Source organism: Strix aluco, chromosome 3, assembly GCF_031877795.1.
Source record: "Strix aluco isolate bStrAlu1 chromosome 3, bStrAlu1.hap1, whole genome shotgun sequence".
Taxonomy (NCBI): Eukaryota; Metazoa; Chordata; class Aves; order Strigiformes; family Strigidae; genus Strix; species Strix aluco.
The window spans coordinates 51,609,980-51,633,183 of NC_133933.1; the positions used below are offsets into that span (position 1 = coordinate 51,609,980).

A 23,204-nucleotide genomic window follows, 5' to 3' on the forward strand; every position below is an offset into this window, starting at 1 on the left:
TTATCCTGGCCTGCAGCTTTATAGATTTTGAATATATTGATTTTTTTACTCTGAGTTCCACAAGACTTTTTCCATTCAGTCTATATTATCAAACTACATTTTTTTTTCCAGTGAAAATTCATTTAACTTTTCTTTTGTTCCTGAAGTTGGTGAGAGTATTTTGCAACTTCCATTTTCATCATCCTTACTGGATAAAGCTGTGAATCTGTCCGTCTCTTTCACTATTGATGATCTGGAGGCCTTCCAAGATTGCTTCAGAGAGTGCCAGAAAGTCTTATGGGTTCCTCTGAAGGTGGTACTAGAGAAGAAATTTTAACTTTTTGATGTTGTCAGCCAACCTCACACAGCCAGGTCATCTTGCCAATAAATGAGGGAATCTTGGACACTGCTAGTGACTTTTGGATTTACTCAGACTCCTGCTTCATTTTCTTTGAAATGCATGGATTTGTAAAGTTTCATCTGAAGATTTTAAATATTTTTATACTTCTGCATTCTCCTCATTTATAACTGTAGGTAAGAAAAGCTCCAGACAATCTACAAAGCAGATTTATGAAAAAAGAACCAAGGAGAATAGATCTTTTTGGAAGAAGAACCAGCTCTGGCTACTCTTCTTCCAGGTTAGGATAGTGAACTATGAGGTTTTATGAATAGATGCATTGGGATACATTTCTTTAGGGTACATTTCTTGAAGGAGTTTAAGTGTTCTTTATGATGAAACATTGTAGACTCTTAATTGTCCATAAGACGCATGAAACTTTACCATTCTATCTCCTTCCGCTGTCTCTCTGTTGAATGCATTTTAGAGACATCATAACTGCTTCTGAAGTGAGGAATCTAACAATGATTCTTAGGGATCTGTACCTGTTGTCTCTACCACTTAATTTTAATCTTTCGGGAAAATCTGTCTTGGAATGACACAAGTTGGTGAGTCCTGTAGATTGCTCAGGATAGATATATCAGAAAATTCCAATAGCCTAAGCCTCCTTATCTGCCAGTCCTGCCTGTTTTTAGTCCATGACCACATAGGGCAATGAAAGACAGATATATTTTGGCGTCCCAGTCCTGTAAAACCAATGCATTGAAAGAGTGTAGAAGCTTATGAATTTAGGAAGATTCCATTCCCTTACACCATAAACCCTTAACAACCCAAAATGGCATACTAGACTAAATATCAGGTGCTTTAATACATTCCTATGTCACTTAAATTTCACATGATGGTTTTTAATTCTGTGTTACCAGTCTGGATCTTTTCAATTTCTTGTTTCCTTCCACTTGTAGTTTAGATAATTATGTGCATTAAAACATTCAGAAGAAAGCAAATTTCTTTCATTCATTCTGTTAGGAAGAAACTATCAATTCAAAGTGTGACCTCTTCACTTTGTTAAATGCATTTAGACTATTGACTAAACACTTCGATTTAGCACCAGCTCACATTCACTGGCAAAGTTACATAAATACCCTCATCTTCATGACTGGCTGATGTTGAGAAAAATCAGCTGTCCAGATTTCTGCAGCGGTTTGCGGTTTCCCTTGCATGTTTCATTCCAAAGAGTCACTTTCCTAAGAGTGGTTCTAGAATGTGAATTAGTGTAAGCTTTTCTTCACCAAGGTGGATTTCAGATCTTCTGCAAAGCTTTTATGCACTCATGTGGATCTTCCTTGCTCATCAGTAAAATATGGCTAAAGTTATGATATGGTAAAGCTTCATCCTTCTTTATGACACTAATTGTATGGCCTGGCTTGGTCTCAGATTTTCAGATGCATCTTTACTCAAGTTAGAGACTGCACTGTGAGAACCCTGAATGCACCACTGGGCCTTAATTGCCTTGACCAGCCTTGGACCCCCACCCATGCACTCTCTGCTCCTTGCTTCAGGCACTCTATTTAAGCTCAGGCCTAGACATTTAGTCCTTGCCTGAACTATGTTGTCAGTCGACCTGTGTCAAGTCCTGCCTCCAGCCTCATTTTCTGAATGGACCTTGACCTACCTTGTAGGTAGTTTGCCTTGAGTTCTGCCTCCAGTGGACCCATGTTTCAGTCTTGCCTCCAGCCCTGTATCTGGCTCCTGCTGCTCCTGACTGGACTCCTGGGATGGATCCTGGACCTGGTTCATCACCTCACTTTTTCTGGGACTGTCAATGGACGTTGTTATCAGCACACTGCTCTGCCTACCCTATTCAGATATGGTGGGAGGGTGCCCTAGTCGGTGATGACATTGTGCTGTGACCACCATTGGCTTTTCACTCATTTTCCCTTTTGTAGCAGCCCTGCTCTTGCTGCACTCTGGCATGCATATTCACAATTATATTTATTTATCACATAAGGTGCATAGGTCTGCAAAACGAACAGTAAGGAGTGCCTTGTGATGTTTTTATTTTTGTTTCTGCACAAAAAAAATGTGCTGATAAGTTGGTTCTGGTAATTATCAAGCATGTGATCCATGTAGTTAACTGGAATCCAAAAGCTGCTTAATGTTCTGAGAAATACTCATAACTTTAAAGTAATTCTGTCCACTTCTGAAAGCGATAGTAACATAGGTAGTATATACACAGCTCTGTAATGTATTATACAAACAGATTAAGATAATGCTAGGTCAATACCTCTGTGCAGGGAAGCCATGCACTGAGGAATTTGCTAGATTGTGAGTACAATGAGCATATGAATATGCAGGTCATTCAAGCTAGGTGAATAATTGAAGAAAGATTTACTGATTTTACAGAGGTTATTACATAGAAACATTTTTGGGTGAGCGAAGAGCTGCTCAGGTCTTTTCATGTTCTGAGACATGAAAAAATACTCTGTCTCTGCTCTTATCAGCCATTACCTTGCTTTTGAAGGAAGAAAACCTGCATCAACAGCAGACTTCTTAACCTAAGACACTTAGCGTTTGGCAGAATATGAGATGAAACAAGACACAAGTTGTCTTTGTGGCTGCAGCTTGGATGTTTTTCATATGTTGCCTTACAATATCTATTCAGTAATTGTTCCTGTCTCTAGCTGACCAAGAAGACATAGTTTCTATAAATTTCTGGGGAAAAGGCCCTTCAGAAAGGGCAAGAAGGGGGACACAGGGAACTACAGTCTGGTCAGCCTCACCTCAATCCCTGGGAAGGTGATGGAGCAGTTAATCATGGAAACTATTTCCAGGCACATAAATGACAAGGAATTAATTGGGAGTAGTCAGGATCAGTTCACTAAGGGAAAGTCATGCTTGAGCAATTCAATAAACATCTATGATAAAATTACTGGCTTGGTAAATGAGGGGAGATCTGTGGATATTGTCTACTGTGACTTCAGTAAAGCTTTAAACACTGTCTTCCATAACATCCTCATAGAGAAGGTGATGTAGTATGTGCTGGATAAGCAGTGAGGAGGGTTGAAAACTGTCTAAATGGGAACCTCAGAGGTTGGTATGCAGTGACATGAAGTCTAGTTGGAGGCCATTAATTAGCAGTGTACCTAGGGATCAGTACTGGTTCCAGTCCTGTTCATTATCTTCATTAACTATCTGGATGATGGGACAGAGTGCAGCAAGTCTGCTGATGACACAAAACTGGGAGGAGTGTCTGATACACTAGAGGGTTGTGCTGCCATCCAGAAGGACCTCAACAGTCTGGAGAAATGGTCTGACAGGAACCTCATGAAGCTCAACAAGGGGAAGTGCAAAGTCTCCTTGGCACCAAATGCAACTCCCAGGCACCAATATATGCTGGGGGGACAACTATCTGGAAAGCAGCTTTCAGAAAAGGACCTGGGGGTCCTGGTGGGCACTGAGATGAACATGAGCCAGAAGTGTGCCTTTGCGTCAAAGAAGGCTAATGATGTCCTGGGCTGCATCAGGAGGAGTGTTGCCAGCAGTCTGAGGGAGGTGATGCTTCCCCTCTGTATAACATTGGTGAAGCCATGCTGGCTCAATCTGAGCAGGGAGCTTGGATAAGATGACATCCAGAGCTGCCTACCAACATCAACCATGATGTGACTCTGTGATTCTATGAAATTAGCATTTGCTCTTCTCTACTTGCCACAGAAATATAGAGATGGGAAACTTGCTAGGGGAACTCATGAAATGTTGAATAAGAGAGCAGGATGGACAATAGCAACTGAAACTGGGAGTTAATTTTAGAAAGAAGGAATGGAACAGTTGTCCTGTGCTGTCCCATATGCTCGTTATCTACCCAGAGGTGGGGAGAGCTGGGAAAAGTTATTGCTGCCTAGTTTAGAGGGCTGGGCTGCTACTATGGTAGGTGTGGGGAGGTAGATGTGACAACTGATAGATTACTGTTGCAGGTAATGAGATTGGCAGGGGCAAGGTGTTGGGAGGAGCTCCCAACCACCATCACCCTAACAACTTTAGTGGCAGGAGCAGCCTGCCTCTGGCTCACACTCTGAACAGTTGAGGAATAGAAGTTCAAATGCTCTAATGCTGTTTGCTGCTGAAATACTCATTCTTCATCTCCTTCTGGAAAAAAGGCCGTGGGTGCTTATTAGACCACAGTGAAGATATTTAAGAATATTGGACTACTTGGACATACTGAACTTCTTCTGCAGAGTACTCAGATGCATGACAATGCTTTGATGCATGATCCCAGGGAAAATCAGTTTCACCCTCATTCAGCCTCTGAAAATATTTGCCAATTGTATAAAGATAGTTTTAGACATTAGGGTAAACTCTCCAACTAGTATGATCCTGTGCAACTAGATCATAAGCTCCCCTGGCAACACATTTAATAGAATTCCTGCTGCCACATGGAACTCTTCCCATACATTTTCTAACAATTACACTTTGAGAGTCTTAGGGTCAGACATGCAGTTTGAATGAATGGCCCTTCAATTTTCAGATACTTTTCAATTTGCATCTCCACTGTGAACTAACTGCTTGACATCATCCTGAGCGAGATACAGATATACACATATTCAGAATTTGATTAATCTTGGTCTCTTCTGAATGTGAGAGTCCCATGATTTGCTATCTTTTTTTTCCCTGAAGATTTGAGTCTTGTTTTCTGGATTCTGAGGGAAAAAGGGATAAAGCAGTGGCTGGACTTCCTCCAAGTTTGGGACTGGAGATGCATGAAAGTATACAGGATGTGGAACATGTGGTCCCTGCTGGATGGTGTTGGTGAAAACATGCTGAGCTCCTATGTGAAGGGTTTGATGTGTGTTTAAAATGAAACCCATGTGTACAGAATATCTAAGGTAGCTACTACTACCGTCAAGTTATACACAGATTATACACAGAGCCTCAGTGGATCTGCTGGTAGTGAAGGATCTCTGAAGAAATACCAGAGCACTGGGACAAAGTATTAGAACACAAGGAAAAGCGGTTAAATAAAAGAAGACTTTAGTCTGCAGTCCAGATTTTTAAAACATATCAAGTAGAATGAAATAGTCTTATTTGTGAGAGTATTCCCTGATTTATGAAGAGATGCACCATCCTGGTATCTTTCTTTTGCAAAGATGGAAAACATGTTACATTTTTTTCTAATATTCTGCAAGTTGTTTGCGACATAAAAAGATATGTATTTTGGAATGTAGACTAAAAGCTGTACAATGGAGAACATAGGAAAAACTTGGCTTTTTGCTGTCCCATGCAATTACCAGATGTTTGTCATGGTAACCCTTGAAAAATTCTGACCAGAAAATCATTCTTAGGAGGCTGGACAGCATGCCAGCTGGCCACGTAAAGCTTGCAATATCCAAAATAAGTTTGATCACCACCTGTTGCTACTTTAAAAAAAACAGGAGGAAAAAAAAAAGCCTGAAATAAAAGAACTCCTAGAATAAGCTAAAATTATACACATAATATCTATTTATTCTAGGATTTTTTATCCACTTTTTTCCATTGCTGTGATACCTGGAGATATCTGGAGTTAATAGATTGCATAATAAATTTTCTACTGGATTCTGTGGAAAGTTTAATTGGAATCAGTTTTTTAAAATGTATTTTAAAGTAGGATTTTGAGGGGGTGGGGAAAGTAGTTATACTTGTAATAGAACGTACATCCTGATTATAATGGAAAAGTTGAACAGGAAAACAAGAAAATAGAATCCAGGATGTTAGTTATTACTGTGACTGTACTGGCACAAGGAAAAGTGGCACTGTCCTGTGACTCAGACATTGCTTTATATTGCTGTGGTATAGCAGAGAAAAGATCAGTGATAGTCGTGGAATCCTGTTAGTTCTTATGCATCCATTTATAGGTGGAGTAATTGAATTGGTCACAGATGCAGAGAAGTCAAATTCTTTTGAAAGGAAGTTGTTTCCAGTGATTTATTAGGAGACTCTTCTGCGAAGAAGAAACACCTCATTGAGGAAGTTAGCTTTTACAGGTCCTGAGAATGAGGTCTTAAAAACTGAGAACTAGTCCTGATGGCCAGTGCTCTACTTAAGGAAGGATGGTGATCCTGGAGGCATGTTCAGGAGGGACAGAGGATATATGAATTTTGTTTATTTTTCCCATGAGGAAATTTCTGTCACAGGATGTTGTTGTATCTTACAAGTATAAAATTAAAAAAAGACTTTTTCTTCAAACATTTTTGTGAACATTTTCCATATGTATCAATGAGAAAAGGCACTGAGAAAGACTGTATTTTGGGGGGAACTCTGAAATTCACAAAAAGTGCAACTGGGGCTCTGGCAGAGACAAGAAAAAACGTGACTGAGGCTGAGCTGTGGGATTTCACTGGCCAGGAAAAAGTGTATATCACAGATGTTGGCAGGAGATGTTACTCTCTCAAATTTGTTCCTGGACCTAGCATACATAAAAAAAAAAGAATAGGTGACAGCTGTATTATAGCAAAGTATATGAATTTGTTTTGTAAGAAGAAGGGCAGGTTGATAGCATTCATAATAAAGGCAAAAGAAGAATACAGATTGTTTTAAGTCTGTTTTGAAATTATACCTTGTGGGTATAAAAATAAAGCTCTGAAATGAGGTATACATAGGTGAATGATAATTCTGAATGGATTTGAAACTTGCATTAAAATGTCTTTTAACACTGAAGCAACTCTTAAATACTACCTTTTTCCTTAGTCTTGTAGTGACTACAAAGCTATCACAATTCTTTACAACCATCGATTCTTTTTAGATGGATATTAATCTTCATCTCATTGAAAACATTATTATTTTTAAATGGGCCAAGTGTGCTCAGCTATCAAAAACTTTCTCCAAAATGCTATCTTGCAATATTTATGTGAAAAGTAGGAAATTAATCCTTTGCATTGAATTTAAATGCATTCTTTCCTTTAGACTGTATTAACACAGATACATAAGAAGTTATCAACAGTTGTAGGGTAGATAGCTAGATTTATCAGTTTGGAATGTCATTTGCATATTGCCTTTCTTGAATTTACAAGATACAATAGATTAGTGCATGGAGTAGGAATGTAAACAGAGCAATGCATATTAAATATCCGGATTTGGTTATGAGAAAAACAAGCAATAATTTTTTATGTTACGATTCCACATACTGGATCTTAATTTGATATAAATTACTTGAGGGAGATTTCTAAAGCTTCACAGAGCAGACTGGCTTTCACAACACCCTCCCCTTAATGCAGGGGAGTTTGTCTTTCCCTGCTGAGATGGCTAACTAGGTGTAGCTTAATGGTAGGCATCACAGCTCCTCATTTCTAATGATTACTAATGATAATGATGTTTCTATCTTTTTAAACTAAACAAGGGCAAGGCATGGCTTTAGGCATTGTCCTAGGGTAGTTTTGTGTGTTCATTTTATTTTTAGATATTAATATTCTTTAATGTCTTTCAGTTTTGTCAAAATCCTACTGCAGAGCTATTTAAACCTTAATGTGTTGATTTGCCTTAGTAAATTTGTAGACTAAGAAAAACAGGTGAGACTTCAGCAGGATTTAATGAAAATGGCAGTAAAAGAGCTAGTTTTTAGTTGGCGTTAATAAGACTGAAATTTCTCTGAAGGTGTGAACGTCGTTTTGGAGGGCACCATAGCTGCTGCTATCCATGTGGAATTGCAGTATCTCCTTGTGGACGGTTTATAGCCAGTGGATCAGATGACAAATGTGTAAGTAATGTTTTTTGCTTATTTTCCTCCTAAACTATAGGAGCTACTCATATTGTACACAAAGTAGTCTTTTTATGCATGTTTCTAGGATTCAGCTTGATGTGCAAAACTGAGGTCTATTATACTTTGATATACTTTATTTATATCTAGCAGTTCTTTATTTTCCCTGAAAAATCCCTGAACAACCAAATCTTCAGTAAGTCCTGCATTGCTGGCACAATGTTTTTCTTGCTGTTTGCTAAGAGATAGATGATTGCTAGCTTGTCGTATAGGCCTTTGAAACTGGGCTGGGGTTGGGTTCACTGTAAACACATCCTTTCAAAACAACTGGGTAGGAAAGCTGTTTAACTTTCTTCTAGGTCTTTCTAGGTGACTCATCAGGACTATGACACAGGTTTTCTGGTCAACTTCAAATCCAGAACAAAAGGAATTTACTGTTGTGGCTAGTTTTGAAATACTGGCTCCAATCATGTGTGAAGGTTAGAGATTTTATTGGCAGATTGCTGGAGGTTTGGCAATAGCTCATGTGTTCTTGACATTTCCATGATAAAATATATTTTTCAAGTTTGTGGTAATTTGCATTTCAAAATGTAGTTTGCAATATGAAAGGAAGGCTTTTTGCTTTGTCTGTGAAACAAAATGCATCTAATACTGATCTCAGCTCATGAAGTACATGATATAAATATATTTAGTTGAGATTACTAATTAAGGTTAATTTTGTATAGTATAAAAAGAGGTGCAGTCACAAGACCTTTTGTTTTCTCTTTCATATTAAGGCTATTGTTTGGAATTACTGCTGATACAATAAAAGAAAGGCATAGAGCATGATTTTAACCTTACTCCAAATTCTTGGCACATGGTAACTCATCATAGGAAGCTGAATAGCTGGACTACATCCTGCTCCAGTTGGCATGTGGTCCCTGGTGGGCACAGTGCCAGTCAATAATTTTTAGTGTGGCTCCTGGCTTGAAATTTTGCATAATTTGCATCGCATGTCTGTAGAAAACTTTCATTGTTCTTCTTGTTGTCCCCTCAGGAAAACTGAGTCGAATTTCGAACTCTAGCTATAACTGTACTGTTTGGACAAAATACAGTTCTGAGGCATTTTTAGGAGGCTTCTCTTTGAAATTTTGAGACTGGATATACTTTTGTGTTTCCTTTTGAAAAAGAAAATTGAACATGGCACTGAATAGTCCATTCATATTGTTAAAGTAATATCATCCTGACAGATGGACTGATGTGCAACTGGAACAGTTTTGAGAGTATCAAGAAACCACATATTTTTGCAGATTGTATTCTATGAGTGAATGTCCATTGGAATTCAAAAAACTGCATAAGAATTCAGCAGTGTGGTTAAAAAGTGTTATCTTGAAATAACGCATTCTGGAAACAAGTTATGTAACTTTCCACTGACCAGCAACTGCATCTTCAATCATCTTGGAGTTTAATTTATCAAGCACAATACTTGCACCCTGTGGTTAACAAATATGATTGATTTTAAAGCCAAAAGATGCAGAATTGGAATATAATTGAGAGACATTAATCTTAAACTGCCTTTATATTTCACAATATCTGAAGGGTTTGACAAAGAGAAATATGTTGGCTGCACTGATTAATAGCAAAATCAAAACCATATTCCTACAGGGCACAGAATCAGAAAACCAAAGTATGTTATTGTAAACAAAGAGATGCAAATTCTGTCTGCCTTTTTCTCTACTTACAAAGTATATGACCTATTTTATATGAGAACAGCTTGGTATAGCTTCTGTGTGGCTGAAGAAGACACTTATTTTTATTTGAACTACTTTTATGTGTTAGCATGAGATTTGTACATACTGTAAATCATGGGTTGAAAGTGTTCCCCTAACTGATTACTCCAACTTCTTTCAGAGAACCTTTGTCCTGTGTAGGACCTGATAGTCTGATCAAAGCAGGGACCTATATGTTGCGGTTTAACCCCAGCCAGCAACTAAGTACCACGCAGCTGCTCTTTTGCTCCTCCGTGGTGGGATGGGAGAGAGAATCAGAAGAGTAAAAGTGAGAAAACTCATTGGTTGAGATAAAGACAGTTTCAGAGGTAAAGAAAAAGCTGTGCGCAAAAGCAAAGCAAGACAAGGAATTCATTCACTACTTCCCATGGTCAGGCAGTTGTTCATTCATCTCCAGGAAAGCAGGACTCCATTACGTGTAACGGTTACTTAGGAAGACAAACACCATCACTCTGAATGTCACCCCATTCCTTCTTCTTCCCCAGCTTTATATGCTGAGCATGACGTCATATGGTACAGAATATCCCTTTGGTCAGTTGGGGTCAGCTGTCCCAGCTGTGTCCCTTCCCAACTTCTTGTGCACCCCCAGCCTGCTCGCTGGTGGGGTGGTGTGAGAAGCAGAAAAGGCCTTGACTTGGTGTAAGCACTTCTCAGCAATAACTAAAACATCCCTGCATTATCAACACTGTTTCCAGCACAAATCCAAAAGGTAGCCCCATACCAGCTACTGTGAAGAAAATTAACTCTATCCCAGCCAAAACCAGCACACCACAGTATCCTAATTTGGAACTGTGATCATCCTTTCCATAATCCACTGTGATTAGAAAATGTAGAAAGTTAACATTTCTAACCTGAGATTTTCTCTTCATCTTAAATAGCCTAAGGTTACAAGTGAAATGGATTGACTTCTTATTAAATGAATACACACATTATTTTAATTTCTAAACATTTTACAAGTGGACAGTTCAAGGTTTCTGACTATCAGACAATAGTATTAAGGATGTTGGACAAATACTCTAACTGGGTTTAGATTTCCATTTTCCTGGGCTCTGTACAAAAATGTTTACCTAAACATATGTTGACCAAAGAAATCTTAGTCTAAAAGGACAAAAATATCTGGAGAATGTGAAATGCTACTTTTTAAAACAGAAATAGCTAATCTTCTCCTGTGCTCCATGTAGTTCTAGTTAGCTGTTTTACTTCATGTCTAATTAGGTCCTTCATTTTTGTCTTTGAAGACCTTAGGGCTCTCTGAATAAATTCCAAGTTTCCAGAAATGAAGTAGGGAATGCAGAAATAAAGATTTGGCTCTTTAATGGTTTAAAGATTCATTCTTGCTAGCTCTCTTTGAACTGTAGACTTTTAAGTGTCACAATTTGACCCTAGTGTTGAAATGGAATTTGCTAACATAAAACTCTGTGTCCATGTCAAATCTCAAAGCCTGGGCTCACAGTTGACACTGACTGACCCGTATTGCAAACCCAGAAGTTTTTCAGCATAACAGGTTGCTACATCAATAATAAAAATACATGGGTAATGTATGAAGTTGTCTTCCATTTTTTAATTTTCATCAAAGTATAGCATTTTGCCTACAACATTATCTTTGAAACACATTCTTAATCCAGGATTAAATTTATGCCTTCCGACTGTGAAGGCACCAAATCTAGAGAGAGTAGGAAGATTGTTTCTTCTTCTCCAGAGGGCATCTACACTGAAAGGTGTAAGAGGAGACAAGATAAAGAAATTTGATGCTTATAAATAACATGAGTGTACTAACCACATGTTAATCCCTGAATGTTAACATTTGTGCACAATTGGTTTTAGAGCAAATTTCCATTATGCAAGTGGTACTGGAAACATACTCATCAGGGGGCATATCTGAAGAATTCTGCAAACCTGTGAGTGGTGGCTGGATTGAAACCTGGACCTGATAGTGCTTGCAGACTCAGTTGTTTCCAGATACAAGATTCTGCATGTGGCATAAAACAAACTGTAGAATTTGTTTATAGTTGACACCTTAGTGTCAAATAGTTGCAGAGGTTGATACTCCAAATAGAATGTCAGTCCTACTGCTAAGCAATATACTTCAATGTTTTGCTACCAGATATTTGTTTAGTGGTAAAATTCACTGTTTCAAATCACATAATGTATTTTCCTATTGGATTAGACTAATAATTTCTTTGCAAGGTCAAGAAAAATACATATGATATAACAGAACCCTTAGTTTTATTTTTATCTATTCTTACATCAAGATGGGTAGCTTCAAAAATTATATTTCTTATTTTGTCACTTGTAAATGCATTAAAAATACAATGCTGCTATCTGTTAAACTTGTCATCTGCTTTACTTGGCCACATATTTTGGCTTTAAGAAGCCATAATGAAAGGAGATTTATAATTTGAAGTAGTTTAAATTTTTAAAGTTTTTCCCCTTATTTTCTCTTCTGTATGAATTGCAGTGCACTGATGCAGAGTGAGCATCTGTTTTTTAGTTTGGATAAAGAGTGTGCACACCCTTTCTTGAAGCACGTCTGCCAGTCCTCCCCATCTACTGTGCTTTGATTTGTATCACAGGGTCATCTTGGATCATGCAGATCAGTTCCTTTCAGGTGAGGCTGAAGTGGAAGAACAACTCCTTGAGCAAACTGAATGCTCTTTATATGCTAACCATGTTCAATCCACAGAATCAGAGATAAGATAGCCCAAAGTAAAGCACCAAAATAGATTTGGATCTTGGGTTCTAGCACTGTTTTGTTCTGTACATCTGCTCCTCTTGCACTGCACTACTTCCTAAAGTAATCATTGCCATAGGAGTTTATGATCTATTTCTTGACTCCCATAAATATATTATTAGTCATATTAGTCTTTCTGTGGCTCAGTTCTGACTTATAAAATGGAGATTAGCAATGGTATCTTTCTTCTGTCCTTTTCTTTTTAAAAGAAAAATTTAGATGAGGCCTATCTCAGTTTGTTACTGCTGCGGTCAGTTACTCTGATCTTATTTATATGAAATGTGTCCACCCTTCTGTGTCTGTGCTGTGATAAGCTTAACAACTGTATCTACTTATTTCCAAAACTGCATAAAATGGTCTAGATAGCAAAGAGAAAAGAAAAGAACCCCAATATTTGAGTGATAAAATTATGTGGTTGGTTTTCTCCCTCTGAGACCACAATTTCAGTAGAACTTTTTGGGTACTAATGTTTGGAAGATAAAAGACTACAGATGAGGGAAGAGGCATGGGGTTGAGAAAGATGATATGATGTAAGATGGTAGTCTGGTATGGATGTATGTAAATAGAGGAGACAGGACTTGCTAGTAGTTCAGAATGTTTTGTTCATTATCTCTTGGGAGTGTATCTTGGAGGTATCACTGATGTTTAAATTAGGTATTTTTGGTACAATAGAGTATGCTGCGGTGTTGACTTTAATACTGGGTTTGGAAAAATAGGAAGATATTTTCTTTACTGGAAAATTACTTTTAGAAATATCTGATAGTCGTGTTGTCTAGTATTTATTGTCCTGGTCTACACTTCATACCAGAGGGCTTGCAGACCAGAATATGAAGCAGTGGTAGGGACTGGGATATTTTGGGTTTCAGTGTCTTTGGTATTCCAATTCTATATTCTCAAGTTTTACTTTACATGTCCATATTGTTTAACTAAGGTAGGCTTTAAGAGAAAACATCTGGAGAAAATAGCATTAGTAATGTTTACTGTGGAAATCCAGGACTGACATTGCTTGGCAGAAGGAAATCCATGGCAGAGAATGAATGACAGAGACTGCAACTACCTCTCTGCCAGCTATTGCTGGTGAAAATCTATCCAATTTCAAAGAAGAACACAACTCTGTGTTACTCTTGAACCTCAGTTGCTTGGATTCTTTGGTAGTGTGCTTGGCTTTTAGGCCTATAATGCTAGGAGGGAATATAAATATTGCTTTCTTATTACAGTCATGACTTTACAGTGTGCTATTACTTTGCTGTCGTCTGGGTATATCTTTGAGGATGATTAAAAATCTTAACCTGGGTAAATTATTTTATGAACCGTGGAATTATGTGAGTATGAACACACTAGCTGCTCTTTTTTGCTTCTTGGTCAGTTCAGATTATTGCTTTATCTATGCCTCTATACCTCAGACCTGACCACCATAAAAACAGAGACCGGCAGTTGAGAGTGGTGGAGGATTTTCTGCTGGCTATAAATACGTGCTTATTTAACTACAGAACAGCTTTTTTCTAGTGGCCTGTCAAACTGAATTTTATGAGGCTGCAGTGTGTTACTGTGTTAACCTTTAAGTTTGGTAGTACTTGTGAGAGCTGAGTGGAAGTATGAGAAATTAGCCTTTTTGCTAAAGAAAAATAATATAGAAAATACCCTGTATTCAAATGTAGGCAAAACATGAAGTCAAAGTAGATACAAATACTCAAGTTTTATTTTGGAATGCATGCTTCAGTATGCTGCTAAAAGTGGATATGTATAGATTTATACCCACAGGGCTTGTGTTTTCTATATTTATACCTCTTAGTCTGCAACTCTGACAGCAGCTGAATTTTGTGTATCATTGGTACATATTCTATAATCCTACTAGTTAATTGCATTGTGATTGCAAACTTATTAAAATGGGGTAATCCTTTGTAAAGTTAATGAGTTACCCTGTTATGCCTAAACATCTGAATGAGGATCCTATGCATCATCTGAATCTTGCAGTATTTCTGTTGAACAGTCAACACCAGTACACAAACAGGGAATGCAATTATTGGTACAGTTGATACAGAAGACAGTCTTAGCAGCCGTCAGAAAAGAGCCATTTCCAGAGTGGGTGTGATCCAACCATGATGCTTCATAATGAGAGGTGACGTAAATTTTTTAGAACAAAATCTTCAAGTAATAATTCTGCACTCTGCCAAACCTAAGTATGTTATAAAAGTAAAAACAACCTAAATACAGAAGTGTTTGGTGCTATATAAATTCCACAGACAGACAAATGAGGACAACCATATACATGAAGCTTTGAAATTGACTAAATAGAAACTAAAATCAAGAAAAATATAAAGTGGAAGCTTCTAAGAAGGGTGGCTTACAGAGGCAAATCTGAGATATCGTTTAGATCTATGTATGTAATCTTTTTCAGTGAGTAAAATTCAAACTGTTTTAGCTATCACTGCCAGCATACTGATGCATTTGAAAAGTATCCCCTGCATCTTGAAAGATGACAGATCTTGGTAACATTAACTGTTTTAATGATAAAGAGCATTATTAATTTTCACTGTTACTCCTTTTGTAGTTATGTTGAAGGAACTCAGATGGAAACTGGGATCTTACTGTAGTGGGAAATTTCCTGTGACTACCAGAAAGACAGCCTCCATAAGTGGCGTTAGAAGGGAAAGGGACTCTGAGAGGACATACTGTACTCAACTTTTGGTGACATGCTTGAATAAAGTTTCTATGCTATCATGTGGCAAGGGTATAAGATATCTTGGGACTGAAGACTGTTAATCAGTGCTTAGGATACTTGTAAAATCTGTTTTATTATGTGTGGATTTGGCACTGATGCCTATAGTTAAGGTAGTCTAACACTTTCCACTATAATTTTGTTTTCAGTTGCTTATAAATTGAGAACATTTTGGGCTGAAACTTTCCATGCTGGGTGTCTGCTTCAGGGTGATTGTTATTCTTCATTTTAGTACAAGTAGTTCAGGTGCTTTTTCAGTTTGAGATTGAGGAAAAATACATGGTTCAGTGGGAGATGTGCCCCAGCATAAACAGGGATGGTGGAGTACAAGCCAATTATATCATGTAGTGTGGGAGTGTGTATCAGGTTTGATGACACTAATGGAGGCAAATGGAGACTAATGCCTTATTAATAAATCCAGATGTCTTTCCTAAAAGTGTAAGTAAGATTATTGATTTATTTTTCTATCAAGAGGTTTTAACTCTTCCATCCTGTAGCTCATTTGAAATACTAGAAAAAAACAGTTGCAGGAAAGGGATGACTTTGGCCAATCCATGCAAAACTTATGAAAAAAATATCTCTATTTGCGTAAGGTCAAATTAGATATCTTAGATACCAGTGTGGGTTTTTTTTTCTGTTCTTTTTTTCGGTGATCTTTTGTAAAATATGTGCTCCACTTTAAAGCCACGGCAGTTACAAAGGTTTTTTCTTGAAACCGGTGTTGCTTTTCTGGCCCCTGTGCAAGAGCTGATAACAAGAAGAATTTTTCTGTTATGCTTTCAGAGTTTCTCTTTCTGATTTGCTTCCCCCTCTTTCCCTTCCCAGGAGGGAGTAGGAGTGTAAGTAATTTGACCCAAATGTATATGGCCATGGATTCTTCTAGGGGACAGCGGGAACAGATGGGGACAAGTTTGGTTTGAAGACAGAATATAAAAAAAACAGAGGAAAGAATTTATAGTCAAACTCTGCAGATAAAGTGTCAATTTATTTAGTATACTTTACCAATGCAATAGAATTAAGTAGTTTTCCATTTGGATACAAATTCTTCCCCTCAAGGAGGGACCTTCACCCTTCTTCCCTGTTTCTTGTTACACATTTAAAGAAGAAAGCACAAGCTTGTATATACATGTAAAGTGCTAAATACACTCTCACACTGTGGGTTAATGAAAACCGACTACTCCAAATTTTCTTCAAACTTTAAGTGAAAGGAAACACAAGTAAGTATGTGGTTATGGGTGCAGGAAAGTTTTTTGGAAGCTATTGGTACAGGTAAATGATTTTTACTTTTGGCTGACCCTTGGACAGAAATGGAAAGGAAATACCAATATCTACTGAATCAGTATTTTTATTACAAGAAATTGGTCTTAATATAAAAAAAAGGAATTGACTTTGGCTAAAGTCTATAACAGATTATATGCACATATGCATTTTGGGTATTGCTGAGTACTTCCTAGACTGTTTTGCTTTCTTTTTTATTACATTTAGTTTGCTGAAAATCTGTTCTTCCTCTGTCATTGAATTAATATTTTCAACTTTTTTTTTTCTTCTGTGGCTAGTATTATGGTATCATTTATAATTCACTAACTTATTTTTTTCAGTAGAGAAGAATATGCTAAAAAGTCTAGTAAGTATAGAATAGAAAAACAATTTGAATGACATCAGAAATGTAGTAAAACTAGAATGATGGCAGACTACGGTAGGAGAATGTTTATACTGGAGTTATTCCACTTTCTATGAATACCTGAATGTAATTTCTGTTAAAATACAATTTCCTTTGGGTTCGTTTTTGCTTGGGGTTTTTTTGGTTGTTTTTTTTTGTTTTGTTTTGGTTTGGTTTGGTTTGGATTTTTTTCTTTTTTTACTATTGAAGTTAAAAATAAATTTACTGAAAAGTTTATTTTCCATCTTGCACCAAGTTAACTTTTATTCTCAGAATTTAGACTATCACTGGCTTGCTTAAATATCTGTGACTAGAGTTACTTGAACAGAAGCTGGTTTTATACACTTTTTTTATGGTGATGTTTTTCTTTTAATCATATTTTATTGTGTTACATGTAAAAATTATTCTGATTTAAAATATTTGTTATTAATTTCCTTAAAAGCACAGTCATTGGAAGAGAAGATGATAGCTGTCACAACAGAATAAAATCTTGGATGCAGTCAGGGTCTCTGCCACTTTTTCAGTTGAAACAGAGCCACAACACCTAAATATTTAAGATTTATAGGGCTAGAAATACAGTATCAGACAGAAGCTTAACACTGGTTCTGTTAGGATAGAGTTGTAGAAATGAAGTACAGTGGGAAAGTTGTGTTCCCAGCCATGTTCTGTGTATTTTGTCTAGCAGCTGTTCAATATGAAAGAAGTCTCATAATAAAGATCAGAGTAAAGGTCTTTCCCATTGCTGGTGAATGCTTCAGTGGTTAGCTACAGGTAGGCTTCTATCTGTACTTGCCTGTCATTACTTTTCTCTGACCTGGTGAATCTTGTTACACAATGTGACAATTCACAAGAGCACTGCATCCCAGCCTAACCACTGCCTCAGGGCTTAGAATCATTTCTTGAAAGGTGGGAGGTAAGAGTTTGAATGCTTTTCAGCTTGGGAAGTGTGATTGGCTAACATCTCTTTTTAGACAACCTAATATGCACTTGCTAGATTCTACTGAAGCTGCACAACTGCTTCATAGCATTTTTTGAAAGAAAAGTATGAGACAAATGGTTGATTTAGGAACTGTGTGGAAGAGCAAAAATTACTAGAATACCTGGGTTTCACAGACGTGGGATTTGTCTTCAAAAAAACAGTGAAATATTATCACATCTATTGTACAGAGAGGAATGGGGACATAGAGATTAAGCCAAAAATGAATATGTTCCTCCCCAAAATAGAGAACCTGGAATGGAAAATTAATTTTTATTGGATAAGTTTGGCAAAGTTCTGTAAACCTCTAGATTATGATGGAAAATTTTCAGCTTCACTAACCATGTCTCTCCGTGGTATGTTCTCTTGGTTAAAACATGGAGCCATGTTCCTTCTTGGCTCAGAAATTGTTGAAAGACATTGTAGATCTGTGATTCAAAGCATTTCATGCTCTTGACTCTTGCTGTGCTTGACTTTGCCTCTTTGTGCCCACTTCCATGAAAGGTATGAGGAGAGCAGGCTTGTAGAGGAAAAGAAAACTGACAGTAAGGCAATTTAAGGCCAGAAAAAGAAAAGATGGTGAGTGATAGAAACCATAGTCCTGTCTGCTGCCTATACCTCTCTGCCAAAGACTGGTATTAGTATATGCAGAAGAGCTGATGCAGGCATTCCAAAAACTTGCAATTGCAGAGTAATTAGCTTGTGAAGGGAAATAATTGCTTGCAATAGGAGTTTCATAAATCTATTTTACCAGGTCTCCATGTGTCAGTTGTGTGGAGTCCAGAGGACTTTTACTATGTACCAAAACCCTGAATTTTAGAGTTGTTGTTATTCTCCAGTATTTTCCCCATTCAGTTCTATTCTGTTTAAGTTCTTATATCTAACAAAGTTCCATAGTGTGTGAAGAAACATGACATATATGTCCTGTTTTGGTCGTTCCCACAGTTCCAAAGGGGTTGGACATGTGTACAATATCTATGAGGAACAGGATTTGAATCTTTCATGATACAAACACATAAAAAGTGTCAGGGAATTACTGAGCATTGTGATAGTGTTGAACCATTTTGACAAGAGGTCCACAGGATTTTGAGGGGGTGTTTGGTAAGACTGATTTCTCCCTGTTTTCACAAATACTTTCTTCATCTAGAAGTGGTGGAGCATGCTGTTCTGGAGACTGCAGTGCAGCTTGTAATGCTTCTTGCTCTCCTCCCACTCACTTTCCTTTCTGGTGTTTGCCTGGAATATGGACTTCTACAGCATCTCATCTCCCATTTTCTTGAGACTTGCAGATTCCCATTAATTATGTGAGCATGACTGCTGTAGTCTGCTCTGGCACAGTGGTGGTGGTGGTGAAGTACAACCTCACTGCAGTCTCTACACCTCATCCTTGCTGGAGTAAAAAGCTCATTGCTTGCACTCTGTTCTTGGAAGGAAATCTTGTGGGAAGTCTGGACAGTAGGGCCAGGTGACATGCAGTGTGACAAAGCTTGACGATGAAGAAGAGAGCACAATGCTACAGGTACTGAGATAACACACAGGTGTCAGCATCTGATAATTTTGATACCAGTTGAGTCATGGTAGTGTCATCAGAGTGAACAGTGGAAATCCAGTATGGAAGGATGAGAAAGGATGGATGTGGCCCTATAAAATAAGGGAAATTTTGAAGGGTACTATTATGTTAGAACTCTGAAACCTTCTCTGTTTAAGCCTGACTACTTGGCAATATTGAAATCTGTTTAGGATGTGAAATAAATAACCAACACAACCTCTTAATATTTTTATGTCAATAGAGAGGAATCTTATGTCTAACTGGAGGTATTTTCGAACAGCAATTGCAGCTTTTCTGTATAGAAACAGCAAGACTTTGAGTAGTCCTGTGGACAGACTGAATTTATTAATACATGGTCTTGTACTTTCCATCAAAGAAAATAATTTCTTGTCTACAGACATATCAGAATGCTTTCCCTTGTGTCATTATATCACTTTAATCTTGTGTGGGTTCCCCTTACCTACCTGTTCCCTTGTGAACTGATCATGTCCCAAGTGGTGTAAATCATAGTAGCTGTGGTATGGCCATATGTTTTAAAACAAAAACAAATGCTGCTTTTATATTACTAGCAATCAAGTACTCATGACCAGTTTCCTGAGATGTTTAAAAAGTAGGGAGGGTCTTATTTTTTAAGGCAGAATTTCCAATTAACAAGGGTTTCCTGTATCCTTTTAGGAAGGATGAAATGATTTTAACACATTACTGGGGATGCTGCTACTTTACCAGTTAGTATGGCAATATCTCTGTGGAATGCTACAAAAGATCCAGAGGTTAAAAATGCATACCTATGCTTTTGTCTGGTTTTAGGTACTTGATTTATGCCAGTAGATGGTTTTAATTCCATATACTGGACTGAATCCATAATATGTGAGGTATATAAACTGAATGCAATTAAGTAGATTTACAGTTGGCCTCTTAGTTTGCCTCTCAGTGAATATGGTAATGAATGGAATTTCTTCAGTGCTGGTTTGGACTAGAGAATGTTGGCTGGTAAGATTTTTCTGAGTGAGGTATTGTGTTTTTCAGGACCTGCATTGGTCCATGGATCTTTTCATAAATTGGGAAGACTGTCAGTTGAGTCCACAATTTTTTGGAACATATATCTTGTAGCGGTTCTCTGTCAGCTAGGGACAGCTCAGCTGTCTTGAGTCTGAATGATTAAACTCATTTTAGGGTACTACCAACCAAAAACTTAAGTCACAGAGCAATACATTTTTGTAATAGTGTCTATGCACAGTTTGGTTTAGCTTATGTTAGGCTGTGCTCTGAATTCCATGTTTATAGTCTTAACTGAAGAGATTTCATAAAGACAATGGAACATTTTAATTTTTTATTGAAACTGTAAAGTTTCCATTATCATCATTGACTATTTTTTGCATGCTTTACAATTTATTCTTTCGAGATACGCATTTTATTTACAATGTATCAAATAAGTCTGCATATTTTCTACATATGAGTCTCTTTTGATATGCCTTGTGTATGCATACTGTCTGACTGTATCCTGCAAATAATTTTTACTAGATAAGGCATAGTCTAATACAATCCTATGTGCCTGCACATGACTCTCACAAGTGATTTTTATGTGGAGGACCTATACTACAGGTTTTACTTTAGCACATTTTCTGGTTTGTTTATGTAAGATAATGCTAATTTAATGTCACAATCCAACAGTTTTCATAGTATCAGTATGTCTATGACTTTCACTGAATTTTGGATTGGTTTCTTAATGCAGTTTTGCATTGGCACTTTTTCATTATTTGAGGCTGTACCAATAAGAATGTAATTATTTTGCTGCTAAATTTAATTTACTCCTTGGAAAGCACTTCTCCCTTTTTCCTTTGAGAAGCAAAGGCAGGCAGTATGCTTTTTCTCGTTGATGATACCCGCATCACTTGTAATATTATTGATTTTTTAATTGAATTCTATGCTATTCAATTTAAAACTGCAAAGACTCTGTAGAAACTGAAAAATTTTATTTAACGTAGCGACAAATGTAAGAGTTTTCAAATTTAGAAACCAAGGTTTTAGATTCTACATATTTCTACTTAGAAGAAAGTGTTTAAATTCTGAAGAACACCATTAAAAATATATTTTAAAATGGTCATTTTTTACCTGCCTACTTGAAATATACCTAATGTTTAGTTATTTAAGGGGAAAAGATATCATTACTCTTTCTAAATCCTTTTTTCCTTATTTGAGTTAACTTAAGCATTTGCTAAATTATCCTGAATTATAGAAATCAATTTTAAGTTGTTGATGGCTTTTACATCTGTTTAGTTATTATGAAAATTTTCTAACTTCTCTGTAGGCTGAATCTTTAGCCTTCCTATACTATAACTTAGTGCTTCTAGAATGTGATATATTTCTTTAAAGTGAAAATATAATCTCATTGGTTTTCAGGCTTACATATATGAAATGCATTCAAGCAGTTTTTCACATAAACTGGGGGGACACACAGAATCTGTCATCAATGTGGCTTTTAGTCCCTCATCTCCACAGGTAAGTAATTTTTTTTCCATTTTGCAATTAAAATATGTAAAATCTTCATTGCAAGCTTGCTTCTTACTATTCTTATATACCTGCCAATATGCTGTGCAGCTGTAAGGCTGTTCATCTAGTTCCAACTAAAGTGTGGTTATTGTGTCAGTTATAAACTCATGCAAAATGCTGCATGCTACAGAGACACATGCTCTGACTAACTGCCTACAGAGGAGAGTTCTGGCATGGAAACTATTGTGAACCTGTACTTGTTGAATGTTGGGAAAATGTACACCACCTCAAATTACCTGAGTAGATTACTAATTCAGAGAATTTAAGAGAGAAATAAGTAGGGGCAGGGAAATGGCAAGGGGGTCAGGCCTGACATAATTACTCAAAGGCCTGAAAGATTTAAAAAGCAATGTTATCTTAAATGTGCTGTGTCCAAATAAATAGTGAAATAGCTTTAACACAATGTTTGGAAAAACAGTTGCTGTTGTGTTTTGAGCCTTTCAGATGTCTATAGGTGAAAAGTACTCCAAAGAATTTAGACATTAGGCAATGACAGTTCCTGGTTTTTTACTGATCATTAATACTATGCTGTGTTAACAGCATTATATTTCAATGTAATAGTTTAATTATAGTGCAGCAATATATGCACAAGAGTCTGTTTTTGAAGTTTTTATCTTGAAACCAGAGCTTCCCTACAGCAAGTTTATCACGTGAATTCTTTGTATACTGTTTTGAATCTTACAGACTTACTTTCTTTGTTTTCATGTATTGAAACTTCATTGAAAGTTTCTACTTTCTACACTTCTCTTTACTTTAAAGAGACAACAATGGCCATTATATATATAAAAGAGTACACAGTAGCTTCTCTTTACTTCACTACCTCCTCAACACTGGCTGTACTTGCTACTATTAAAAAGTATTTATGGAGTAAGTATAATTTCTTTACATGTGGGAGTGTTGTCACATTTACATATCTCCTTCCATTTGTAAATAAAGATGCTAACATTTCTGTGATTTTAGAATTTCTGGAAGTTTTATTCCTTGTGTATATGTTATTTGAACTGAGAAACTGTTAATTGCTATCTCATGGTGAACATTATGTATTGCTCTTTGGATTCAGCAATGCTATATTCAACCAAATTGTATAGTTTATTAAATTTTGCACCCAGATAAAGACTAGTTTCAGGTTTAGCACTGAACACAGTTGTGCAAAAAAGATGTTATATACTGAAGAATAGAGCTGACTGCAGTCTTGCAGCATCCTGATCTGT

At 37.0% G+C, this 23,204-nt stretch overlaps 1 protein-coding gene across 1 annotated transcript in view; it reads left to right on the plus strand.

Moving 5' to 3' along the window:
* Positions 1-23,204, plus strand: part of WDR27 (WD repeat domain 27) — a 76,684-nt gene that overhangs the window by 48,946 nt on the left and 4,534 nt on the right. The window contains exons 22-23 of the mRNA XM_074820535.1: positions 7,937-8,039; positions 21,844-21,942. Coding sequence (XP_074676636.1) covers positions 7,937-8,039; positions 21,844-21,942 — 202 coding nt within the window. The remainder of the gene's footprint in view (positions 1-7,936; positions 8,040-21,843; positions 21,943-23,204) is intronic.